At 44.5% G+C, this 26,319-nt stretch overlaps 1 protein-coding gene across 1 annotated transcript in view; it reads right to left on the bottom strand.

Moving 5' to 3' along the window:
• Window positions 1–26,319, bottom strand: part of ACAD9 (acyl-CoA dehydrogenase family member 9) — a 45,168-nt gene that overhangs the window by 12,906 nt on the left and 5,943 nt on the right. The window contains exons 2-6 of the mRNA XM_047782127.1: window positions 14,638–14,731; window positions 7,042–7,143; window positions 3,303–3,409; window positions 2,411–2,511; window positions 1,615–1,693 (exon numbers count right to left, since the gene is read on the bottom strand). Of these exons, the coding sequence (XP_047638083.1) occupies window positions 1,615–1,693; window positions 2,411–2,511; window positions 3,303–3,409; window positions 7,042–7,143; window positions 14,638–14,731 (483 nt within the window). The remainder of the gene's footprint in view (window positions 1–1,614; window positions 1,694–2,410; window positions 2,512–3,302; window positions 3,410–7,041; window positions 7,144–14,637; window positions 14,732–26,319) is intronic.

Here is a 26,319-nt window from a genome sequence, read left to right as displayed (position 1 = left end):
GCTTATCTGGACCCTAAGTCAAGCACACTGAAAGACAAACAGGTAAGAGACAGTAGGGAATTCTGAATGCTAGGTGGTAAGAAATCAGAATCAATTTTTAAATGTACAGTAGTTGCAGAGATGGGGCCACTGTGACCCATCACGATCCCATGCAGAGGTGGTGATGTAACAGAGGACACACTGTGCCAGGAGACGGGGGATGGAAGTTCAGGATTGAACTTTTACATGTTTCAAATTCCAAAAAAAAGTGAACGAAAACAAAAAACAAAACAAAAAAAAACAATCAGAGTTCCCACCGTGGCTTAAGGGTAAAGAACACAACTAGTATTCAGGAGGATGTGGGTTTGATCCCTGGTCTCAGTCAGTGGGTCAAGGATCCAGCGTTGCTGTGTGCTGTGGTATAGGTCGCAGACGTGGCTCAGATCTGGCATTGCTGTGGCTGTGGCATAGGCCGCCAGCTGCAGCTCCAATATGACCCCTACCCTGGGAACTTCCATATGCCATAGGGGTGGCCCTAAGAAGCAATGTGTACCACCTCACACCTGTCAGAATGGCCATCATTAACAAGTCAACAAATAACAACTGCTGGAGAGGATGTCAGGAAAAGGGAACCCTCCTACACTGCTGGTGGGAATGTAAAATGGTGCAACCACTATGGAAAACAGAATGGAGGTTCCTCAGGAAACTAAATATATAATTACCATATGACCCAGCAATCTCACTCTTGGGCATATATCCAGACAAAACTTTCCTTGAAAAAGATGCATGAACCCCTATGTTCACTGCAGCACTATTCACAATAGCCAAGATATGGAAACAACCTAAATGTCCATTGACAGATGAATGGATTAAGAAGGTATGGTACATATACACAATGGAATACTACTCAGCCATAAAAAAGAACAAAATAATACCACTTGCAGCAATATGGATGGAACCAGAGACTCATACTAAGTGAAGTCAGAAAGAGAAAGACAAATACCATATGATATCACTTATACCTGGAATCTAAAATATAGCACAAATGAACCTTTCCACAGGAAAGAAACCTAGAGACTTAGAGAACAGACTTGTGGTTGCCAAGGGGGAGGAGGAGTGGGGTGGACTGGGAATCTAGGGTTAACAGATGCAAACTATTGCCTTTAGAATGGATAAGCAATGCGATCCTGCTATATAGCACTGGGAACTATATCTAGTTACTTGTGATGGAGCATGATAGAGGATAATGTGAGAAAAGGAATGTATGTGTATGTTGTGTGTGAGACTAGGCCACTTTGCTGTATAGCAGAAAATTGACAGAACACTGTAAACCAATTATAATGGAAAAAAATCATTTAAAAAATCCATGTAATAAGAAATTTTAAAACAGACACACAAGAGCAGCTTTGGGGTGGGTGGCAGCACTGAGGCACACAGACTCTGGAGCCAAGATGGCTTGGTTCCCATCCCACCACTAAGGAGACAGGGTGATGGTGGTGACAAAACCTCTCAGCCAGTTCCTTCTCCCTAAAAAGGAGCAGCACCCCACAAGGGTGACAGTTAAGGGACCCTGTGCACAGTGGAAACGGTCATGATGGCGACCCTGATGCAGTCTTGGAGGCTGTGGAGCTGTACCTTGGAGCCGTTGAGGACATAGTGCTTCTTATCTTCGCTCAGTGTGGCCCTGGTCCGGATGGAGGCGGCATCACTCCCACTACGGGGCAGAAACCCATGGTTGAGGGGTAATGCTGGGAACCGAGAAGGATGGTTTCCAGCCCCAAATGGAAGGAGCTGGCAAACTTTTAAAACAAAGAGCCAGATAATAAATACATTCAGCTTTATAGCCACAGACAATCTGTAAACAAGAGGCACATTCCAGTAAAACTTGATTTACAGCATATGGCAAGATGGCTTTGTGAGGTCGGCAGCAGTGGTGACATTGGGGAGGTCTAACCCCAGAGATGGGGCTCAAACAGGCTCGGTGCTCCTATGAGGGTGGGTGCTGGGGTGCCCAGCTCCTGGGGTGGGAGACGCAGGGTGAAGGGGCCAGGTAATAGCCCTGCTGTTGGAAGGCCTGAGTTCCAGGGCAGCTGTGAGACTGTGGGCGGATCACACCATGTCCCTAAGTCTCATTTGCAGCTGTGAAGTGGGGACGATACCAACGCCCTTCATAGAGGCCTAAATGCATTACTGTAGGGAAGGGATGCTGCAAAGCACAGGAAAGCCACTGAACAGGGGCTGTCAGGCCCATTATCTTGTGGGTGAAGATCACGGGCTGGAGAAGTAAGGTAGAGAAACAGACCATGAAGAGACCCTGCAAGAAAGGCTGCTGACTCGACTCCAGGAAGCCTTCAGGGAGGGAAGACCCCGGCCACCAGCTGCTCAACCAAAGCCATGGCCCCCGCCCTCTGCCCCTGCCGCCTGGGCTCACCTGGCTGGTTCCGTCAGGCAGAAGGCGGCCATGTGCTCCCCAGACGCCAGTTTGGGCAGGTACTTGGCCTTCTGCTCCTCGCTGCCAGTCATGATGATGCCCTGACAAAACACACAGGCTGCTTTCAGTGGTGGGGAGAAAGGAGCATGTGAAACACGGCCCCTTCTGGAACATGCTTCCTCCATGCAAGAGTTGGCAGCTAAGAGGTGGCAACCCCTGCCCTTGGGGGGAAAATGGGGAGCTCCTGGCAAGTCTGGGGAGCTAGGCTGGCAGGGAGCCCCAAGGGCACAGTCCAGGGTGGCAGCACCAGCACAGCTTCGGCACAGACTCAGGCTTTCCCAGCAGCTCTTCCACTTCCCAGCTGCGTGGCCAGGGGCCAGGGGTGCTGGAGCCACACCTGGTGCTCAGGCAGCGTTGAGAGGAGCAGCTGCACCGAGTGTGAGGCCGAGCCTGCTGCACACTCAGCTCCTCCCCACCCTGGTTTCTATGTTGAGCAAAAACAATCAGAGGAATGAGCGGTGGACCCCTGGACCTGCCCTGAAATGCTCCAAGCCAAGAACGGTGAGGGGAACAGGCACCAATAGCAGGGGCATGAGCTCAGACCCCTGTGAGCAAATCCAGAGCTGGGTGGGGTCACTCCCAGCCCACGGTGAAGGCAGGCTCCAGTGGCATCTGACCTGGGCCTTGAAGGATTGGGTCAGAGGTGATGGGGACAGAAGGTTTCAATGGAAGGACCATGTCACCGAAGGGCACTGAGCTCCAGACAGCAAGGCTGCACTTGGACACTGCCAGGCGAGGCTGCAGGACCTCGGGCCTCCCCGATCCTTGGTCAAACTGAGCAAGTCTGCTGCCCCGCCGCCAACTAGAGACTCCGGAAACCCAAACCCCTGACCTTGAGGCCGATGGCCTGGTGTGCCGCCAGGGTCACAGCGATGGAGCTGTCCAGGCTGATGATCTCGCACAACCGCGTATACATGGTGCTGGAGAGGCCCAGGCCACCTAGAGAAGAGACAGGCCAGTGCACTTAGGCTCTAGCCCCAAATTCCTCCCAGAAAAGGCAAATGGCTCTACTGAGTAAAGCCAGCTCACCATTTTAAAAAATCATAATACAGAAAAGTACAAAGAAAACAAAAATTACCCATAATCTTATCTCTTGGAAAGTGCATTTTTGTGTACCTCCTTTTAGACTTTTCCTAGACAAAAAGCATATACATATTTTAATATAAGAGGTATTTTTTTTTCTTCTTTAGGGCCATACCTATGGCATAAGGAAGTTTTCAGACTAAGGGTCTAATCGGAGCTGCAGCTGCTAGCCTATGCCAGAGGCACATCAATGCCAGATCCGAGCCACACCATAGCTCAGGGCAATGCTGGATCCTTATCCCACTGAGCGAGGTGAGGGATCAAACCTGCGTCCTCATGGATGCTAGTCAGGTTTGTAACCCACTGACCCACAATGGGAACTCCCAACATAAGAGTTTATTTTAATGTAGAGTAATATTTAACATAAGACAAACACCTACACGTAATAAATTTATTTAAATGCTGTAAACCCCATCCAGTGTCCCATGACAGCCTCTCTTGGCCCTTTGGACAGGTCTCTCTGCCTTGGGACCCTGGCTTCCAGCTGGGGCTGGGTCCTCTGTCATAAGTTGAGCAGCAACCTTGGCCTCTGCCCATGAGATGCCAGCAATTCTCCTCCCCACAGTCTAGGCAACAGAAACGTCCCTAGATATTGCCAAATGTCTCCTGGGGCGGGGGGTAACATCACCCTGGTTAGGAAACACTGTTTCAGGAGCAAGAAGACAAAAACATTTAAAAGAAAACAGAAACAAAAACAAGGACTGAGAGTTTACTCATGGTGCAATAGGTTAAGGATCTGGTGTTGTTACTGCAGTGGCTGGAGTCACTGGTGTGGCACAGGCTCAATCCCTGGCCCCGGAATTCCCACATGACACAGGTGCAGCCAAAAAAGAAAACAGAAAGATTCAAGGAAGTGAAGGAGTTAGCACTGCGGATACCCAGGGGCAGAGCCAGTGCAAAGTCCCTGAAGTGAGAACTCTAACCTCAACCTTGAGGCCCAAGGTCACGTGACCAACAGGTGGCAGAGCTGGCCCTGAATTCTGGGTGCAGTGCTGGCCTGGAGTCACCGCTCCATCACACAACCCAAGTGCTGGGGTGCCTTCACACACACACACACACACGGGGAGGGCTGAGTCCCTGCAGAAGCAGGCAGTGGTCCCTTGGGCTCTGGGCACCAAGGGAAGGCCAGGGCCCTATACCAGCCACCTCCCCACCTATTTCAATGAAAACACTTTTGTTCCTACTTGTTTCATATACTGAAGTCAGTTTGGCTTCCTTTTTTCTTTTTTTTTAGGGCTACACCTGTGGCCTACAGAAGTTCCAAGCTAAGGGTCAAATTGGAGCTATAGCCCCCAGCCACAGCCTCAGCCACACAGGATCTGAACTGTGTCTGTGACCTGCATCACAGCTTGCAGCAACGCCAGATTCTAAACCCACGGAGCGAGGCCATGCATCAAACCTGCATCCTCATGGATATTAGTTGGGTTCTTAACCTGCTGAGCCTCACTGGGAACTCCTCGGTTTTGCTTCTTAAAAAATTACAATGCTTTTTCCTCAACAAAGTATCAGTAAAATCACAGGGGGAGGACAATCAATGGGGAGGGATGATAGGTGCTGATGGAGGAGGAACTGAGGGGAGGTGGGAGGGGGGCACGCAGGGAACTGGGGGCAGAAACTTCTTTTTCAGGACAGTGGTTCCAACTGCCTTTAGAATGCTCCAGACTGGGAACACTTCCCAAGAAGGTTCTGGCCATGAACACAATAAGGTTGCCATTGCCCTAATTCCCAAGGAAGGATTAAATAAAAGGAAAGAAATCAAATAGCCCCAAATGTGACCACTACCATCTCATGAAAGAAAGAACATTTTCACAGCTGAGAGTAGGACACAAATAAAGATTAAGGGCCAGAGCTGTACAATCTCCCTCTCACATACACACACTCTCACACACACACATGTGCTGCAATAAAACACACGCAGATGCAAAGACATATTCCAATCTTACACAGAAGCGTCTGCAGGAAACACGAACAATACTTTTTTAATGATTCTGCAGGGGTGGCAGGTGTCACCACTGCCGGGCTGTGTCCAGCAGCTCTCCTCTGCCACCTGCTTTTTCCAAGCACCTGTTTTTCTCAACTGATGACAGAGCACCCTTGCTCCCCGGTTCCAGCCCCACCTGCTCTCCATTCTACTGCCTGATGGGCAGACAGTTCCTGGGGCTTGTAAGTTACAGCACAGGCAAGTTTCCAGGTCTAGGGAGGGCTGCAAGGTCAAGGTTATGAGACCAGGGTCACACAGCTCCCCCCACAGAGGCCATGCTGTGTTCCACCACCAGGGGGAGCGGCGGTGGTGATTATTTCCCATATTCTGTAACTTCTTTTACCCATTTGGAAATGTGGGAGGTTATTTCACAAGATGACAAATCAGAGACATCCTTTAACAGCTTAAGATACTCAATAGACAAACACAAACAAAGATTTAACCTGATTAAAATATGCCTCAGAATCAAGGAAATTAGGCAACAGGGTGGTTTGTCCTCAATTTTCACATTCTGTCTGAGACTGGACCAGCTCCAGGACAGGTCACAGTGGGACTTACTCTATAGCCTTTGAGGGCCCCCACCCTTGGCTGTGTGTGTGGGGAGGAGGGGACAGATGTAACTTCAGCCCTGAGACCAAACAGGAGGGAAAAAGAACACCAGGAACAACTCCTGCTTCTGTGACTCGCTGTGCAAACCTAACCCAAAGCCAGGCTGGGAGAATGCCCGCTCATGGCCACAAAGGTGTGCCACCAACAGCTCTCCACCCCAAGCCTCACCCCTGAGCTGAGGAAGCTGGAAGCCACCCTTGCAGGGGCTCACGGAGGCTTGAGAGGGCGGGTATACGGAGTAAAGGCCAGGCTTCCAGGTCACAAGATCCTGAGAGTGAAAACAAAGGGGATGAACATCTGCGCACGGACACACAGGACTGGCCTGTCCCTCTGAGACATCCCTGCTCCTCTGAGCACACTTCTTGCCTGTCCCCTTGGCCCCACGGAACTGAATGGCCCAGCTCTGGGTCAGGCAGAAGGCAGACAGGCGGTGACCATCTCAGTCTTCAGTCCAATAGGGCAGAGCCAGGGTCCTGGCAAGAGGCAGGGCTATTGTGCTCTGGTGGCCTTGGGCACAGGCTGGAGGCCAAAGGACCTGACAGTCATGTGCCTTATCCCCTGGGCGGGATGAAATGCTGGCCTGCTGGGCCCTATCACCGCGGCTGTCCCACTCACTCAGAGAACAGACACTCTGCAGGGCCCTTCCCATCTCAGAGAAAGCACAGCATACAACAGCTCTTCCGCCCAAAAGCCCCTCAGTTGGGCCACACACTCACCAGCAAGCCACCCCATAATTAGCCCACAAAGGCTATTTTAGTCACTGCAGCATTTTTACAGGTCTACCTTTGACTCAGGGTATTTTCAAAGGCCACCACTCAGGAACAGAGTCCTTTTTTGGACAAATACAGAAGGCTTTCTTAAGAGCCAAATCAGAGGGGTGGTGGTTTCTTTTACTTACCGTATTCTTCCGGGACCTGCATCCCAAAAAGCCCCAGGCTCTTCAGTTTCTCTAAGGTTTCATTTGGGATTTTTCCCTCACGGTCGATTTTTTGAGAGTCCACTGCCAAGAGGAAATACCGTGATTAAACAAAACATAACCTATGTTTATACAAATAAAATTAAACAGAACAAGTGTATATTTTACACAATCCCAGAGTCAAAACTGGAAACTGTTTGGTCATGGTCATTCAGCATGTGTTCAACTTTACCTAATTAGCCCAGCAAGAACTGCATTTCAAAAACTTACCAATACTACCAGGTAATCTTCTGTTTCCCGATGTGGATGTATTCATTGCATAAAATTGCAGCAAATTATACTTCTATGAGACCTAAGCTTTTCTGTAGGTATTTACTAAACTTGAATTTTTGTTTTATTACCTGCATCTTCTAGAAAATTAGAGACTAAGTACACAACTGTCAGTGCCACCCTAAAATGTTAGGCTAGACAGACTTTAGGCAGCACCGGGGCCTAGACATACTTAGTGTCCAAACAACTCACACACAGAGCAGAGCTCAACATTGCTGCTTCAGGTCTGTAGCTGCACACTTTTGCAACAGTCAAATTCAAGTGTTTTCATTTAACTGCCAAGAAATTAAATTTTTTTTTTGCCTTTTTAGGGCCATGCCCACAGCATATGGAAGTTCCCAAGCTAGGGGTTGACCTAGAGCTACAGCTGCCAGCCTACACTACAGCCATAGCAACATGGGATCCGAGCCATGTCTGCAACCTACAGCATGGCTCATGGCAACACCGGATCCTTAACCCACTGAGCGAGGCCAGGGATCAGACCTGTGTCCTCATGGATGCTAGCTGGGCTTGTTACCCGCTGAACCACGATGGGAACTCTGCCAACAAATTAAACCGTATTACTATAACAAATTAAAAAAATAAGCATAATCTACACTTATAAATCTTTTACACGTGGGTTACTAATGAGATATATGGATTCTTCAGATGGAAGCTAAACCTATCATTTTTTTACTTTTATAACTTTATATATATATATATATATATAATTGGCATACAATAAACTGCACATATTTAAAATAATTTTTTTGAGTTCTGACATCTGTTGCTCTTGAAACCCTCCCTACAATCAAGAAAAACATTTCCTTTCCACCAAGTTTTCTCATGCCCTCTGTGACAACGCTCCCCTCCATCTCCAGCTCCAGACAACTGCTAGTCTTTCTGTCTACAGGCTAGTTTGCACTATTGAGTTTTACATAAATAGAATCAGAGAATCAGAGAACATTTTTTTGGTCTGGACTGTGATTTGGCACAGTGATTTTAAAATTCATCCATATTGTTGCAGGTATAAATATGTCATTCTTTTTTATTGCTCAGTATTCTAGCATGAGTATAAAACTGTTGGGGCTTCATGGCTCAGAGGTTAACGAACCCAACTAGTATCCATGAGGACACAGGTTTGATCCCTGCCTCACTCAGTGGGTTAAGGATCCGGTGTTGCCGTGAGCTGTGGTGTAGGTTGCAGATGCGGCTCGGTTCCAGCATTGCTGTGGCCAGCAGCTACAGCTCCAACCCCTAGCCTGGGAACCCCCATATGCTACAGATGTGGACCTAAAAAGTAAAAAAAAAAAAGGCATTTGGGTGGTTCCCAGTTTTTGGTTTTTAGAAATAAAGATTCTCTGAACATTCATATTCCAGTTTTGCATAGTTGTGTGTTTTCATTTCACTTTGGAGTGCAGTGGCTGCACTGCAGTGTAGGGTGTGTGTAACTTAAGGAAGTGCCAGCATCTGGGGAGACTTCCTTCCAGCCAACATGGGGACATGGGGACTGGATTTATCTCCCTGCCTTGGGACACAGGGCATCAGGTGCAACAAGGAAGGGTGATGTCTCACTACTAGAAAAGAGCCTGAGACCATGCTTACTCAGCTGGAAGTATCAGCTCAAGTGGGTAAAAACCGGCTCTGGGAGAAGAGGGGCAAAAAAATATGTTTCATGTATAAAGCACAGAAACACCACTAACACACAAATAGATTTACAATATAGCCATGGCTTTAAGACCACACAGAGGGATGTGATCAGGGTAAAAAGATGTCTACAAAAAGGCTGTGGGGGAAGAGGGAGGAATATTTTTTTTTTTTAAGTGGAGAAACTCTCTGCTGCTGCTACAAAATTGAAAAGCAGCCTCGAGCAGATCCAACTATTCCAAGTAACTTAACTGCCCTCGAACAAAGCTTAAGAACATACTCACTTGCGCCAGCACCAATAGCATAAAAATCCACAATGACTGAATCCAATAGGAAACTACCAGGCACATCGATAAGAAGAAAAATCATTAACTGAACATGACCCAGAAATAACACAGGTGACAAGAGACAAAGACATGACAAGAGTTACTATAACTGAGTTCCAAATGCTCAAGAAAGCAGAAGAAAATATGAGCATATTACAGACAGATATGGAATAAAAAGATGCAAATCAATCTTCCAGAGACAAAAGAATGCCTGGGTTGAAAGACACTGGACTGGATGAACAGTAGACTAAATACTGGAGAAAAGGAGACTAGTGAACATAGGACATGATAATAAAACTACACAAAATAAAAAACACAAAAAATAATAGTTGTGGGATAAATTCAAGCAGCCATATATTATACATCTATGCATATGTTATATACACAGCATGTTATACACACACACACACACAATTTCCAAAGGAGGGCAGAGGATGAGGAAGAGCAGGAATGTGGTACGGCTGGTGATAAAAAAATGTTTAAAGAAACAATGGGAGTTCTCATCGTGCCTCAGTGGTTAACGAATCCGACTAGGAACCATGAAGTTGCGGGTTCGATCCCTGCCCTTGCTCAGTGGGTTGGTGATCCAATGTTGCCATGAGCTGTGGTGCAGGTTGCAGACTCAGCTCAGATCCCACGTTGCTCTGGCTCCGGCATAGGCCGGTGGCTACATCTCCGATTAGACCCCTAGCCTGGGAACCTCCATATGCCGTGGGTGTGACCCCAGAAAAGACAAAAAGAAAAAAAATAAAGAAACAAAAGTTGATAAAACTCTATAAACACACAAATTCAAGAAGTTCAAAGAACCCTGAGAAAAATCTGAAGAAAACTACACTAACATTTATTTCTCTAAAACCACTTAAAAGCAGCCAGAGACCAAAAAAAGAAAGATAAGTGAGTTCCCGTTGTGGCTTAGTGGGTTGAGAACTCAACATCATATCCATGAGGATGCAGGTTTGATCCCTGGCTTCACTCAATGGGTTAAGGATCTGGCACTGCCGAAAGCTGCAGCATAGGTCATAGATGTGGCTTGAATCTGGTATTGCTGTGGCTGTGGTGTAGGCTGCGGCTGCAGCTCTAATTCGACCCCTACTCTGGGAACTTCCATATGCCACAGGTGTGGCTTTAAAAAGAAAACGAAGACAAAGATCAAATGGTGGCAAACATCTCATGGGAAAAAATATTCAGCCAAAAGAGACTGCTGAAAGAAAAATGTTGTCAACAAAGAAATCTTTTCTAATGAAACAGCCTTTTCAGACATATAAAAGCTGAAAATACTCATCCCTGCAAAGCTGCAACACAGGAAACATGAAAAGAAATTCTTCTTAAAGAAGAATGATGGTACTAAGAGGAATTAATAAATAAAAGGGTGAATGGGAGAAACCAGCTGTAGACAACTGCAATCGACAAGGGCTCAATCTCCCAAATATACAAACAACTCATACAACTCAACAACAAAAAACAAATAACCCAACTGAAAAATGGGCAGAAGGCCTAAACAGACATTTCTCCAAAGACATACAGATGGTCAGCAGGCATGTGAAAAGATGCTCAACACTGCTAATTATTAGAGAAATGCAAATCAAAATTACAATGAGGTATCACTTCACACCAGCCAGAATGGCCATCAGTAAAAAGTCTACCAATAACAAATGCTGGAGAGGGTGTGGAGAAAAGGGAACCCTCCTACATTGTCGTTGGGAATGTAAATTAGTACAACCACTATGGAAAACAGTATGGAGGTTCCTCAGAAAAGTAAATATAGAACTACAACAGGATCCAACAATCCCACTCCTATGCATGTAACCAGAGAAAAGTGTAATTAAAAAAATATACATGGAGGAATTCCTGTCACAGTGCAGTGGTTAGCGAATCCAACTAGGAACCATGAGGTTGCAGGTTCGATCCCTGGCCTCATTCAGGGGGTTAAGGATCTGGCGTTGCTGTGAGCTGTGGTGTAGGTCACAGACATGGCTCGGATCTGGCATTGCTGTGGCTGTGACATTAGCCAGCAGCTATAGCTCCAATTGGACCCCTAGCCTGGGAACCTCCATAGGCCACAGGTGAGGCCCTAAAGAGCCAAAAAAAAAAAGATACATGCACCCATATTTTCATTGTAGCACTATTAACAATAGCCAAGACATAAAAACAACCTCAATGCCCACTTAGAGACCAATGGATAAAGAGGCTATGGGGAGTTCCTGTTGTGGCTCAGCGGAAATTAATCCGACTAGGAATCATGAGGCGGCGGGTTCAATCCCTGGCCTTGCTCAGTGGGTTAAGGATCTAGCGTTGCTGTGAGCTGTGATGTAGGTTGCAGACTCAGCGCAGATCTGGCATTGCTGTGGCTGTGGTGTAGGCCGGAGGCTACAGCTCCGATTGAACCCCTAGCCTGGGAAGCTCCACATGCCACTGGTGCAGCCCTAAAAAGCAAAATAAATAAATAAATAAATAATAAAAATAGGAGTTCCTGTCCTGGCACAGTGGAAACGAATCCGACTAGGAACCATGAGGTTGCGGGTTCAATCCCTGGCCTCGCTTAGTGGGTTAGGGATCTGGCGTTGCCATGGGCTGTGGTGTAGGTCACAGATGCGGCTTGGAACTGGCGTTGCGGTGGCTCTGGCGTAGGCTGGCGGCAACAGCTCTGATTTAAACTCCTAGCCTGGGAACCTCCATATGCCGTGGGTGTGGCCCTAAAAGGACAAATGACAAGAAAAAAATAAAAATAAAAAAGAGGCTATGGTGTATATACACAATGGCATATTACTCAGCCATCAAAAAAAATAATAATAATAATGCCATTTGCAACAATATGGATGCAACCAGAGATTTCATGCTAGGTAAAGAAACTCAGAAGAGAAAGACAAATACCATATAACTTATATATGGAATCTGTGGTGTAGGTCACAACTGTGGCTCCAACCTGATCCCTGGCCCAGGAACTCCATATGTCCCAGGGTGGCCAAAAAAAGTTTGGCACAAACTTTCATATGATTCAGACACTCCACTCCTAGGTATTCCCCCCAAGATATATACAAGCACATGTCTACATCAGACTCACAAAAATGTTCACGTCCTTTTTTATCACAACTCAAGTCTGGACACCTCCCAAATGTCAATTAACAGATGAATGGACGAATTCTGGTATATTCATATGAACAAGTATTACTCAGCATCATAAAGAAATGAACTACTTTCTTTCGTGAACATGGATGAAACTCAAACTTATGCCAAAAAAGCTAGACAAAAACAGATATTATATGAATCTATTTAAATAAAATTCCAGAATATACAAATTAGTCTATAGTGACAGAAAACACATCAATGGTTGTCTGGGGACAGGGAGAGAATGAAAGGGGCATGAGAAAATTTAAGAGGTTTCTTAAAAAAAAAAAAAAGATACCAATGAACTTATTTACAAAACCAAAAGAGACTCACAAACATAGAAAACACTCTTATGGTTACCAAATGGGAAAGTGGGGAGGAGGTATAAATTAGGAGGTTGGTATTAATAGATACACACTACTATATATAAAATAGATGAGCTAATAACAAGGACCTCCTGCAGAGCACAGGGAACTATACTCAATATTTTGTAATAACCTATAAGGAAAACGAATTTGAAAAAAATATATGTATGTATGTATAACTGAATCACTATGCTGTACGCCTGAAACTAACATAACACTGTGAATGAACTGTACTTCAATTAAAAAAAAAAAGAGTTGAGCAATAAGTTTTAATTGTTAAACTCTGGGAAGAAAACTTTTAGCGGTAATGGGTATGTTTATTACCTTAATTGTGTCGATGATTCCTTGGCGATAATATTTACATACAAAAATTTATCAAACTGTACACTTTAAATATGTGCAATTTACTGTAAATCAATTACGCCTAAGCAAAAATTGGAAGAGAAAAAAGAGCCTGACAAACCCAACAGTAAGTTCAAATAGAAGACCAAGGAACTAAGGAGCTAAACATAGATACAAGAAGTAAGATAACCACTAGAACAAAATAGAAATATTTCTAAACAACAAAATTCATTTATACACAACTCAACCCCCCTTTTCTTTTTTGTTTTTTTGGCTGTCTTGGGACACATGGAGATCCTGGACTAGGGATCAGATCCGAGCCGTAGATGCAACCTAAGCTATAGCTGCGGCAATGCCAGATTCTTAATCCACTGTGCTGGGCCAGGGATGGAACCTGCATCCCAGTGTTCCCAAGGGGCCCCAATCCCATTGCGCCACAGCAGGAACCCTCAACTCAGCAACTTTTAAATTAGCAACATACCAGTTAACTATGCAGATAAAAGGGTGCCCAAGGGGACCTGCCAGACCTCCGGGGAGTCTACAAGGTCAAAACTATTTTATTTTAATAAAAGGATGATGTTCTTTGCCTTTTTAATCCTAATTCTATCACAAGCACACAGAGGAGTCTTCCAGGGGCTACATGACTTGGATCGCAGATTAAATGCAGAAACAGATATGAGAAGTCAGCTAACAATAAGCCAAAAAATTGACAAAACTATAAAACATCACCACTCTTCATCAAAAACACTGCTTATGTTATTATGTGATGCACTTATCATTATTTTTAGACAAGCAGTAAATGAACAGGCAGCATTTTAAAAATTCCCCAGTTTTCATTTGTAAAAGCGCGCCCACATAAAACAAGGATTCCTTGGGTCCTGAGTTGTGGCAAAGCACTGCTGTCCATCTGTCACCACTTGGCCCCCCAGAGGCTCCTGCAGACAGAAGTAAATTGCCTTGCCAAGGGCTATGACCCCTGAGTGAGGGACCACACAGTCCACACTGGGGCCCTCAACCTGAAATCTGGTCCCTATAAGCTAAAAGCACAGAAATTACAAGTAAACTTTTAGAAACATTTACAGAAGTTTTACATTGCCATGCAACCAAACCCATGATTGATGGGCTTGTATTTTGTGTTTTCTTCATTTCATTTTTCTAAATGTTCATTTTTATTGTACTTTATAAAAGTATTGATCTGCAACCGTTTGGAACCAGATATATCTTATAATTAAATAGCAACTGGATTTTTTTTTTTTTTTTTTGCAGCAGTGTGCACTGGCGTTGTATGGGATTTCAGTTCCCAGATGTAGGGTTGAACTTGAGCTCCTGTGCTGAAAGCTGAGTCCTAACCACTGGAGTGATCTTTTAAGCAAAATAAGTCCCTAGTCCTATTTCCCTGTGATTAATATATATTGCTCCTCATACAAATATCAAAGCAGTGCCCGTAACTGGAAATCAGTAATGATAAAGGAAACCATACGTACCCTCTTCAGTGAAGAATTTTTCTACAGGTCCCACAAACTGATTGATTTCATTAAGTTCATGTTGGCTAACTTCTGGGAACGGGAAAACTTCTTTCTAAAAAGGATGAAGACGAAGTAAAATTTTAATTTTTGGCAACCTCCCATAGAGGTAGTATCAATCGAAAGGGACAGAAAAAGACTTGTTTCCACATCCTCTGGAAAGAACTGGAAAGCCAACTTGAGAAGGTGCCTAAGGCACAGGAATCGTGCGTTAGACTCCACCACCTTGGCTTGTCCTGCTCCCCGACCAGGCAGGCTTATTGCTGACTTTGATCAGCTTTCCTGAACAATAACAAGTTACAATGATGGTCCCACGAAACACAGAGCCTGAATGAACATTTCCAACCCTGATCTGGTCCCTGATTTGCAGCTGCCTGTGGCCCGAGCCATATCCCTTCACCTCTCCACATTGCTGTTTCCGCACCCGGAATATGCAGTTAACGTTTACTCAAGGTCGTTGTGAGGACCATGCAAGATAATGGACGTGAAAGCTCTTTACAAAAACGTAAAAACTCACGTTAGTTATTTTGTGAGCTCAAAGATGCTGCTGCTGACAGGGTCAGACTGTGCGCAAGGCCTGATATCCCACCGGGTTCCCTGGCTGCCCGCTCCAGCACCGGCCCTCCTGCCAGCCACCCCTACTACCTGCGCAGAGTGTGTGAGGTTATGGGGCCGGAGCACGCGAATGTGGCCCTGACTCCACTGCTTCTTAGATGTGTGACAGGCAAGTCACACCCCTGCCAGTTAGTTCTTCTCCTGTTACGTATCATGAAAGGGCTGACATGTCCTGAACACGCAGGAACTCTAATTCTGTGTGTTGGATATCGGCTCTGCTCTTGTTTCCATGCTAGAAGACAACTTAGCTTCCAATCTGTCTCAAACAAACCATGAGTGACCAACATTTCCAAATCAGCCTGGATTCCCCACGGGGCCACTGCTCTACGCTGCCTAAACCATCCCAGTGTCCTCAGCCCCTCTGGCTTTGGGGCTCCATCCTCCTCTTTAGCTGCCAGCAACGACAGGAATATGTGGATCTGACTCGCAACTGCTGAGATGCGGCATCCCAGGCCCTAAACCCCAGCCCCCAGGAGCCCTGCCTCTCCTCACAGCATCTCACCCAGTGTCTCAAGATGCTCCCCTTCCAGCCCTGTCCTGTTCTCCTGCCTCCTCCCTCCAGCCCCATGTCTAATCGGCAGCTTGAGAAACAGGCTCCCAAATCTGTTTTCTCCTGTCGGGCCCCCTAGACTGGCTGATAGATGGGGCCCTATCCACAAGCGGGAGGAGGCTTCAAGAGATCCCTGCCTCCAGGACGTCTTGTCTCTGCCCCTAAGGTGGCCTAGGAGGACATTACACTGAGACTGTCACATCCCTCTGTAGCCCCTTAGGGCTGGCTCTTTAGCTGAATTAGAGGCTCAGCTCACTGCATCGGCCTTCACAGCCTCATGGGCTCACCTGGGCCTGGTGCAATGGCTGTGTTAGAGGAAGATTATCTGGTACCAGCAAGCAGCCAAGTGAGAAAAGAGAACACCCTAGGAACAGATGGCCCTCAACTACAACCAAAGGACAACTGCCACCAGGACAGAGACCTCAACCCATGTAAGAACCCATCTCTGGTAGCAATATCCAGAGTCTAAATGGGGTGCCTAAGGGTACTGAGTTCAATTTCATTAGCACTTTTCAAATTTTTGAAAGCAATGTAATTGATTTCTCAAATAAATCCAGTGTACAAACCAAATATGTAAAACAGATGAAAGCCAAGCTGCTCTGAATGAGGCTATGGATGGGTAGAAGTTACCCAGATCCCTTCCACTCAATCTCCCACTGGTCCCTGCAGCAGAGCTGGGGATGCTCTAGGGAAGAGCTTGAGTCCCCTGAGAGCGGGGGGTGGGGGGGGTGGGGGGGGGTGTCAGGTATCAGCCCATGTGATCATGAAAGTCTCCTTCTATTCCGAGATTCTAAACATCTCAGGTGCCACGTTGCTACTCAAACCCCAACTATGCTGAGAGGAAATGGCAGCCTGAACCTGGGCAGTATCAGTGGAAGGGCTTAAAAGTTGTCAGATGCAAGTACAGGTGACAAGACAGGAATAGAAAGACTCAAGCTCACCTCCCCTCATGAAAACACCAAAATCACAACTAACTGCTGAACAACCATCAACAAGATAAACTTAAAACTATCAAAAAAGGAGTTCCCATTGTAGCACAGTGGAAAAAAATCTGACTAGTATCCATGAAGATACAGGTTCAATCTCTGGCCTTGCTCAGTGGGTTAAGGATCCAGGATTATCGTGAGCTGTGGTGTAGGTTGCAGATGGGGCTTGGATCCAGAATTGCTGTGGCTGTGGTGTGGACCAGCAGCTGCAGCTCTGATTTAACCCCTAACCTGGGAACTTTCGTATGCTGCGGGTGAAGCCCTAAAAAGCAAAAAAAAAAAAAAAAAAGAAAGAAAGAAAGAAAAAGAAGGAAAAAGAAAAATAAAAAACACTATCAAAAAAGATATTCTATAACCAAAAACAAAGAAAAAGCCACAAGACAGTAGGAGGGTTGCTTTCACAATATAAGCAAGTTCCATACCCCCCAGGTGGGTAACCCAAGAAGTGGAAAATGACTATGTGCAAAGGTTCTCCGACAAGAGTGAGAGTCCCAAACCCTACATCAGGTCCCCCAGTCTGGGAGTCTGGCATTGGAAGAAGGAGCACCCTCCTCCCCCAGCCACCGCAAGCATCTGGCTTTGAAGGACAGCAGAGCGTGTGTGCAGGACTGGGGGAAACAGACTGCACTCTTGGAGGGTGCACAAAGGTTTCATGTGCACTGGATCCCAGGGCAAAGCAAGGACTCCATAAGATACTGGGTCAGATCTACCTGTGGGTTTTGGAGGGGCTCCTGGGGAGGCAGCAGTCAGCTGTGCCTCACTGAGGGGGCAGGATATTGGAGGAAGAGGCCACAGGGAATAGTTATCAGTGTGAGCAACCCTGGCAACTGTCATTTTGGAAAGATACGGCCCCACCCAATAGCTTGCAGGCACCAGTGCAGAGAAGCCCCAGGCCAAACAACCAACAGGGTGGGAACACACCCCCACCCATCAGCAGACAGACTGCCTAAAGGTGTCCTAAGCACACAGTCACCTCTAATTATATCCCTTGACACAGCCTTGCCCACCAGATGGACAAGACCCAGCTCTACTCACCAGTGGGCAGCTACTAGTCTCTCCCACCAGGAAACCTGTGCAAGCCCCTGGATCAACTTCACAAACCAGAGGGCAGACACCAGAAGCAAGAAGAGCTACAACCTTGCAGCCTGAAGAAGGGAGACCACACAGAAAGCTAGACAAAATAAAACGGCAGAGATATATGTTACAGACTAAGGAACAAGCCAAAACCCCATAAGAACAACCAAGTGGAGAAGAGATAGGCAACCTACATGAAAGACTTCAGAATGATGATAGTGAGGATGATTCAAGAGCTTAGGAAAAAAAAAAATAGAAGCATGGATTGAGAAATTACAAGAAAGGATTAATAAACAGATTTAAAAAACAGTGATAATATAACAACTGAAATGAGAAAATACTCAGGAAGGAATCAATAGCAGAACACATGAGGCAGAAGAATTAATAAGTGAGCTGGAAGACAGACTGGTAGAAATCACTGACATGGAACAGAATAAAGAAAACTGAAAAGAAATGAGGACAGACTAAGAAATGACCTCTGGGACAACATTAAATGCACCAACATTTGCGTTATAGAAGTCCCAGAAAAAAAGGAGAGAAAGGGCTGAAGAAAACAGCCCTAAAGAGATAATAGTTGAAAACTTCCCTAACATGGGAACATGAGTCCCACATAGGATAAACCCAATGAGGAATACACTGAGACACACATTAATCAAAATTAAAAGACAGAGAAAATATTAAAAGCAACTAGGGGAAAGCAACAAATAATATACAATGGAACTCCCATAAGGTTATCAGCTGATCTTTCAGCAGAAACTCTACAGGCAAGAAGGGAGTGGCATGATAAATTTAAAGTGATGAAATAGGAAAACCTACCAAGAACACTCTAGACAGCAAGGCTCTCATTTAGATTTGATGGAGAAAGCAAAAGCTTTACAGCCAAGCAAAAACTAAGAGAATTCAGCACCACTAAACCAGCTTTACAACAAATGGTAAAGGGACTTCTCTAGGTAGAAAAGGAAAGACCACAACTAGAAACAAGAAAATTACAAACAATGGGAGTTCCCATGTGGCTCAGTGGTAACAAACCCAACTAGTATCCATGAGGATGCAGGTTCAATCCCTGGCTTCGCTCAGTGGGTTAAGGATCCAGTGTTGCCATGAGGTGTGGTGTAGGTTACTGACGCACTGTGTTGCTTTGGCGCATGGGCCAGCAGCTGCATCTCCAATTTGACTCCTAGCCTGGGAACTTTCATATGTCACAGGTGAGTCCCTAAAAAAAAAAAAAAAAAAAAAAAATCAAAAATTCAGAATCTACAATAGATACACACAAATAAGAAAAAGCAATCCAGGGGAGTTCCCGTCGTGGTGCAGTGGTTAACGAATCCGACTAGGAACCATGAGGTTGCAGGTTCGGTCCCTGCCCTTGCTCAGTGGGTTAACGATCCGGCGTTGCCGTGAGCTGTGGTGTAGGTTGCAGACGCGGCTCGGATCCCGAGTTGCTGTGGCTCTGGCGTAGGCCGGCGGCTACAGCTCCGATGAGACCCCTAGCCTGGGAACCTCCATATGCCGAGGGAGCGGCCCAAGAAATAGCAACAACAACAACAACTACAACAACAAAAAAGACAAAAAGACAAAAACAAAAACAAAAAAAGAAAGAAAAAGCAATCCAAACGCAGCACTAAAGATAGTCATCAAACCACAAGAGAACAAAAGAAGAAGGGAAGCAGAGTTCCCGTTGTGGCTCAGTGGAGACAAATCCGACTAGGAACCATGAGGTTGCGGGTTCGATCTCTGGCCTCGTTCAGTGGGTTGGCAGTCTGGCGTTGCCATGAGCTGTGGTTTGGGTTGCAGACGCAGCTCAGGTCTGGCATTGCTGTGGCTGTGGCATAGACCGGTGGCTATAGCTCCAATTAGACCCCTGGCCTGGAAATCTCCATGTGCCGCAGGTGCAGCCCTCAAAAGACAAAAAGAAAAAAAAATGAGGAGGAAGGGAAGAAAAAAGACCAAACAATTACCAAAATGGCGATAAGAACATACATATCAATAGTTACGTTAAATGTAAATGGATTAAATTCTCCAACTGAAAGACAGAGTGGCTGAATGGATACAAAAACAAGACCCATATACATGCTATTGACAAGAAATCCATTTCAGATCTAGGGACATGAACAGACTGACAATGAGAGGGTGGAAAAAGATATTCCATGTAAATGGAATTCAAAGGAAAGCTGGAGTAGCAATACTTCTATCAGACAAAACAGATTTTCAAATAAAGATGTTCACAAGAGACAAAGAAGGAAACTACTTAACGATAAAAGGATCAATCCAAGAAGACGATATAACAACTGTAAATATATGTGCACCCAACATACAAGCACCTCAATATATGAGGCAACTGCTAACAGCCAAAAAAGGAGAAATCGACAGTGACACATTAATAGTGGGGGGACTTTAACACTGTCCTTATAGCAATGGACAGATCATCTAGACAGAAAATCAACAAGGAAACACAGGCCTTAAATGACACATAGACCTTATGGACTTAAGTGATATTTATAGAACAATCCATCTGAAAGCAGGAGAATACACACTCTTTTCAAGTGTATTTGGAATATTCTCCATGACAGAGCACATCCTGGGTCACAAATCCAGCCTTGGCAAATTTAAAAAACTGAAATTATACTAAGCATCTTTTCCAACCACAACAAGACTAGAAATCAACAACAAAGAAAATAAACTGCAAAAAACACAAACAAGTAGACTAAACAAAATGCTACTAAACAACCAATGAGTCGCTGAAGAAATCAAAGAGGAAATTAAAAAAAAAAAACAAAACCTAGAGACAAATGAAAATGAAAACACAACAACCCAAAATGTATAGAATGCAGCAAGAGCAGTTCTAAGAGGGAAGTTTATAGCAATACACTTACCTCAGGAAATAAGAAAAAGCTCAAATAAACAACCTAACCCTTATACCTAAATCAACTAGAGAAAGAAGAACAAACAAAAATCCAAAATATTTAAAGGAAAGAAGTCATAACTATCTGAACAGAAATTTTAAAAAAAGATGAAGAAAACAATAGAAAAAAAGCAATGAAACCAAAAGCTGGTTTTTGAAAAGATAAACCAAATTGCTGACTCATTGAGAATAAAAGGGAGAGCTCAAATCAATAAAATCAGAAACGAAAAAGAAGTTATCATAAAATATTACCAGAAGCAACTGTATGTCAATAAAATGGACACTCTAGAAGAAATGGACAAAGTTTCAGAAAGGTACAACCTTCCAAGACTGAAGCAGGGAAGAAATAGAAGATATGAACAGACCAATCACAAGTACTAAAATTGAAACTATGATTTAAAAATGTCCAACAAAAAAAAGTCCAAGACCAGATGGCTTTATAGGCAAATTCTACCAAATATTTAGAGAAGAGTTAAAACCTATCCTTCTGGAACTATTCCAACAAACTGCTGAGGAAGGGACACTCACAAACTCATTCTGAGGCCACCATCACCCTGATACTAAAACCAGACAAAGATAACAAAAAATAAGAAAATTACAGGCCAATATCACTGATGAACATAGATGTAAAATTCCTCACCAAAACACTAGCAAACCAAATGCACACTACATTAAAAGGATCATACACCATGAACAAGTGGGATTTATCCCACCGATGCAAGGATTTTTCAGTATCGGCAAATCAATCGATGTGATACACAACATTAACAAATTGAAGAATAAAAACCATATGATCATCTTTGACAAAATCCAACAACCATTTATGAGAAAAATCTACCAAAAGTGGGCACACAGGGAACACACCTCAACAAAATAAAGCCATATATGACAAACCCACAGCTAACATCATTCTCTCTCTTTTTATTTTTTTTGGTCTTTTTAGGTCTGTGCCCTTGGCATATGGAGGTTCCCAGGCCACAGGTTGAATTGGAGCTGTAGCTGCTGGCCTACACCACAGCCAGTAGCAACACTGGATCCGAGCTGTGTCTGCAACCTACACCACAGCTCATGGCAACGCTAGGTCCTTAACCCACTGGGCAAGGCCAGGGATCAAACCTGTATCCTCTTGGATGCTAGTCAGATTTATTTCTGCTGAGCCATGATGGGAACTCCAAGATTTTAATTTTTTTTAATTTTTTTTATTTTTTGTTGGATTTTTTTATTATTATTTTTTTCCCACTGTACAGCAAGGGGATCAAGTTATCCTTACATGTATACATTTTTTCCCCCACCCTTTGTTCTGTTGCAATAGATTTTTAAATATTACATATAGTGTGTACCCCTGTAAATGAGGAGTTTGGGATTAATAGATAAACACCATCGTATATAAAACAGATGACCAACAAGGACCTATGTATGACATAGGGAACTATAATCAATATTTTATAATAAATAATAAGAGAAAAACTCCTGCTAACATCATTTTCAATGGTAAAGAGCTGAAAGCATTTCCTCTAAGACAAAAATAAGATAGGGATGTCCACTTTCACCACTGTTATTCAACATAGTTTTGGAAGTCCTAGCCACAGCAATCAGAGAAGATAAAGAAATAAAAGGAATCCATATTGGAAAATAAGAAGTAAAACTGTCCCTGTATGCATATGACATATTATACACAGAAAATCCTAAAGCTACTATTAGAAAACTACTACAGCTCATCAATGAATTCAGGAAAGTTGCAGGATACGAAATTAATATAGAGAATATTCTTGCATTTCTGTACACTAACAATGAAAGAAAAAGAGAAATTAAGGAAACAATACCATTTACCAGGGCATCAAAAAGAATAAAATACCTAGGAATAAAGCAACATAAGGAGGCAAAAGACCTGTATTCTGAAAACTGATGAAGGAAATTAAAAATGACACAAACAGATGGAAGGATATACCATGTTCTTGGACTGGAAGAATCAATACTGTCAAAATAACTATACTGCCCAAGGAAACCTACAGATTTAATGCAATCCCTATCCAGTTACCAATGGCATTTTCTGCAGAACTAGGACAAAAAAACCATTAAAATTTGTATGGAAGCACAAAAGACTCCAAATAGCCAAAACAACCCTGAGAAAGAAAGAAGGAATCAGGCTCCCTGACTTCAGACTATACTACAAAGCAACAGTAATCAAAACAGTATGGTACTGGGAGTTCCACTGTAGCACAGAGGAATAAAGGTCCAGCCCTGTCACTGCAGTGGCCTGGGTCACTGCTGTGGCATAGGTTCGAATCCTGGCCCAGGAACTTCTGCATGCCACTGGCATGGCCGAAAACAAACACAAACAAAAACAAAATAAACAGTATGGTACTAGCACGAAAACAGAAATACACATCAATGGAAGAGGACAGAAAGCCCAGAAGTAAACCCATACACCTATGGTCAGCTAATCTACAACAAAGGAGGCAAGAATATACAATGGAGAAAAGACAGTCTCTTTAACAACTGGAGCTGAGAAAACTGGATAACTACATGTAAAAGAATGAAATTAGTTAGATCTTTCTCTAACACCATACACAAATAAACTCATAATGGATTAAAGACCTCAATATAAGATCAGATACTATAAAATTCTTACAAGAAAACACAGGCAGAATACTCTTTGACGTAAATGGCAGCATCATCTTTTAGGATCCACCATCTAGAGTAATGAAAATAGAAAATAAAAACAAAAGTGAAATAAATGGGACCTAAATAAACTTAAAAGTTTTTGCACAGCAAAGAAAAGTATAAGCACAAAAAGACAACCCACAGAATGGGAGAAAATCTTCACAAACAAAGCAGTTGAGAAAGGCTTAATCTCTGAAATATACAAACACTCATGAAGCAAGACAAACAAACAAACAAAACCCCCACAACCCAATTAAAAAAAAATAGAAGTTTCCACGGTGGCACAGAGGATTAAGGATCCAGCATTGCTATAGCTGTGGCATAGGTCACAGCTGTGGCTCAGATTTGATTCCTGGTTTAGGAAATTCTATATACTGTGGGCTCAATCAAACGAACAAAAAAAAGGCGTAAGATCTGAACAGGGAATTCCTGTTGTGGCTTGTGGCACAGCGGAAATGAATATGACTAGTATCCATGAGGATGCGGGTTCAATCACTGGCCTCGCTCAGTGGTTTGGGGATCCACCGTTGCTGTGAGCTGTGGTGTAGGTCACGGACAAGGCTTGGATCCTCCGTTCCTGTGGCTGTGGTATAGGCCAGCAGCTCCAGCTCCAATCTGACCCCTAGCCTGGGAACTTCCACATGCCGTGGGTATGGCTCAAAAAAAGCAAAAAGATCTGAACAGATATTTCTCCAAAGAAGACATAGAGATGGCCCCAAAACATGTGAAAAGATGGTCAATGTTGCTAATTATTAGAGAAATGAAAGTCAAAATTACAATGAGATATCACTGCACACTGGTCCTAATGGCTATCATCAAAAAGTCTACAATCAATGCCAGAGAGGGTGTAGAGAAAAGGGAACCCTCCTACACCATTGATGGGAATGTACACTATGGAGAACTGTATGGAGGTTCCTCGGAAAACTAAACATAGAATTACCACATGATCAAGCAATCCCACTCCTGGGCACCCCAGTGTTCACTGCAGCATGATTTATAATAGCCAAGACATGGAAGCAACCTAAAGTCCATTAACAGAGGACTGGACAAAGGTGATGTGATACAGGGAGGTGGGATCGAGATGGTGGAGGAGTAAGACGTGGTACTCACATTTTCCCACAGACACATCAACAAATCATCTACATGCAGAACAACTGGCACAGGGCATCTACTGAAAGCTGGCAGAAGACCTTAAACCTCCATAAAGGGCAAGAAACCCTCCACATAATCGGGCAGAACAAAAAAAAAAAGAGGGGAACAAAAAGGAATCAGACCAGACCAGCACTCCTGAGAGGGAGCTGTGAAAGAGGAAAAAAGGAACCTGCAACTTGAGAGGCCACCTAACTGATGGGAAGATCAGCCAGGATGGAGGGGGAACCTCAAACCTTGGAAAAAAGTGCAGAAGCTGGACTGAGGAGGGCAAAGCAAAGGGAGAGCTGCACACATCATTGGTACCATCACCTGAGATACCACAGCCTGAGACGCTTGGATGGGGGCTGGGCACTGAGACTTAGGCTTCAGAGGTTAGTCTGAGGAGAGGACGAGGTTTGACTATGCAGAGACAACCTGGGGGGAAAGGGAGCAGAGCGCCACAGCCAAGGGAACCTGGGAGGAGGCCTGGGCCCACAGAAGAAGCAAGGCGCCCTTGTGGGGGTGGGCGAGAGAAAGGGCAGGACTGCCATAGGAATATCTTTCTCTGCAGGTGCCCGGGCTCTTAAGCTTTAGGGCGCCTCTTACACAGGTTAAGGGAGGCAGGACACCCCCCCTGTGCAGACTATGGGCAGTGGGGGAAACTGCCGCAGCCATCTAAGACTCCAGAAGTGGGCATTGGACCACTAGGGGTCCAATGAACAGGTACCACCTGCAGCCCCAGCCACCTCATGGGTCACTGGTAAGGAAGGCGCTGCAACTGGGCACCACCCATTGTTGCTCTCACTCTCCTGGGAATGCATACACCCAGCTCTTGCCACTGCCAAAGGCCCTGGGAGCTGCCTACACCACCCTGAGGGTCAGCGCCACTTCCCAAGGCCCTACAACCAGGCACAGCCTGCACCATCTCCCACTGTCAAGGGCCCCGCAACCAGGCACTGGCTACAGACCCAGTCTACTGCCTCCAACTTCCAGGACGTAACCACAGTCTGTATACCAGCACACACCCTATCAAGGGGATAACAGCCTGCACACGCTGAGGAAAGAGACAGTAAGCCTCCAAACCAAAAGCAGCCCTCACACCAAAAATAAATAGTAAGCTCCCACAAAATAACCAAGGGCGCTCTCACAAAGAAATAGCCCTCCAAGACTACAGTAGTTGTTTTCCCTCAACTGACAGAATAAGAAAAATATAAGCAGAATGAAGCAGTGCAAGAAGCACTCCCAGTTAAAAGAACAGGACAACTCCTCTGAAGGAGCAAACAATGAAACAGGCCTCCGCAGTCTAACAGACAGCGAGTTCAAAAAGGAGATAGTGAAAATTCTGAAGGAATTAAGAGTGGATATGAACAGTAATGCAGATTACTTTGGAAAGGAAGGAGAAACTATAAGGAGGAGCCATGAAAAAGTAGATAATTTATTTGCAGAGATACAAGCTGAGCTAAAGGCACTGAAGAGTGGAATGAAATGCTGAGGAACAGTTAAGTGACTTGAAAGATAGAATAATGTAAATCACCCAATCAGGACAGCAAACAGGAAACCAAATGAAAAAAACATGACAGCAAAATAAGAGATTATGGAATAATATAAAGTGGGCCAATCTATGCATAATAGGGATTCCAGAAGGAGGAAAAAAGAAAAGGGGACTGAAAATATATTTGAAGAAATTATGACTGAAAACTTTCCAAATCTAAAGGAAACAG

The sequence above is a fragment of the Phacochoerus africanus genome, chromosome 1 (genome assembly GCF_016906955.1).
Source record: "Phacochoerus africanus isolate WHEZ1 chromosome 1, ROS_Pafr_v1, whole genome shotgun sequence".
NCBI classification, from domain to species: domain Eukaryota; kingdom Metazoa; phylum Chordata; class Mammalia; order Artiodactyla; family Suidae; genus Phacochoerus; species Phacochoerus africanus.
Note: the sequence above shows the minus strand (reverse complement) of the source record. Positions and strands in the feature narration are given on the sequence as shown.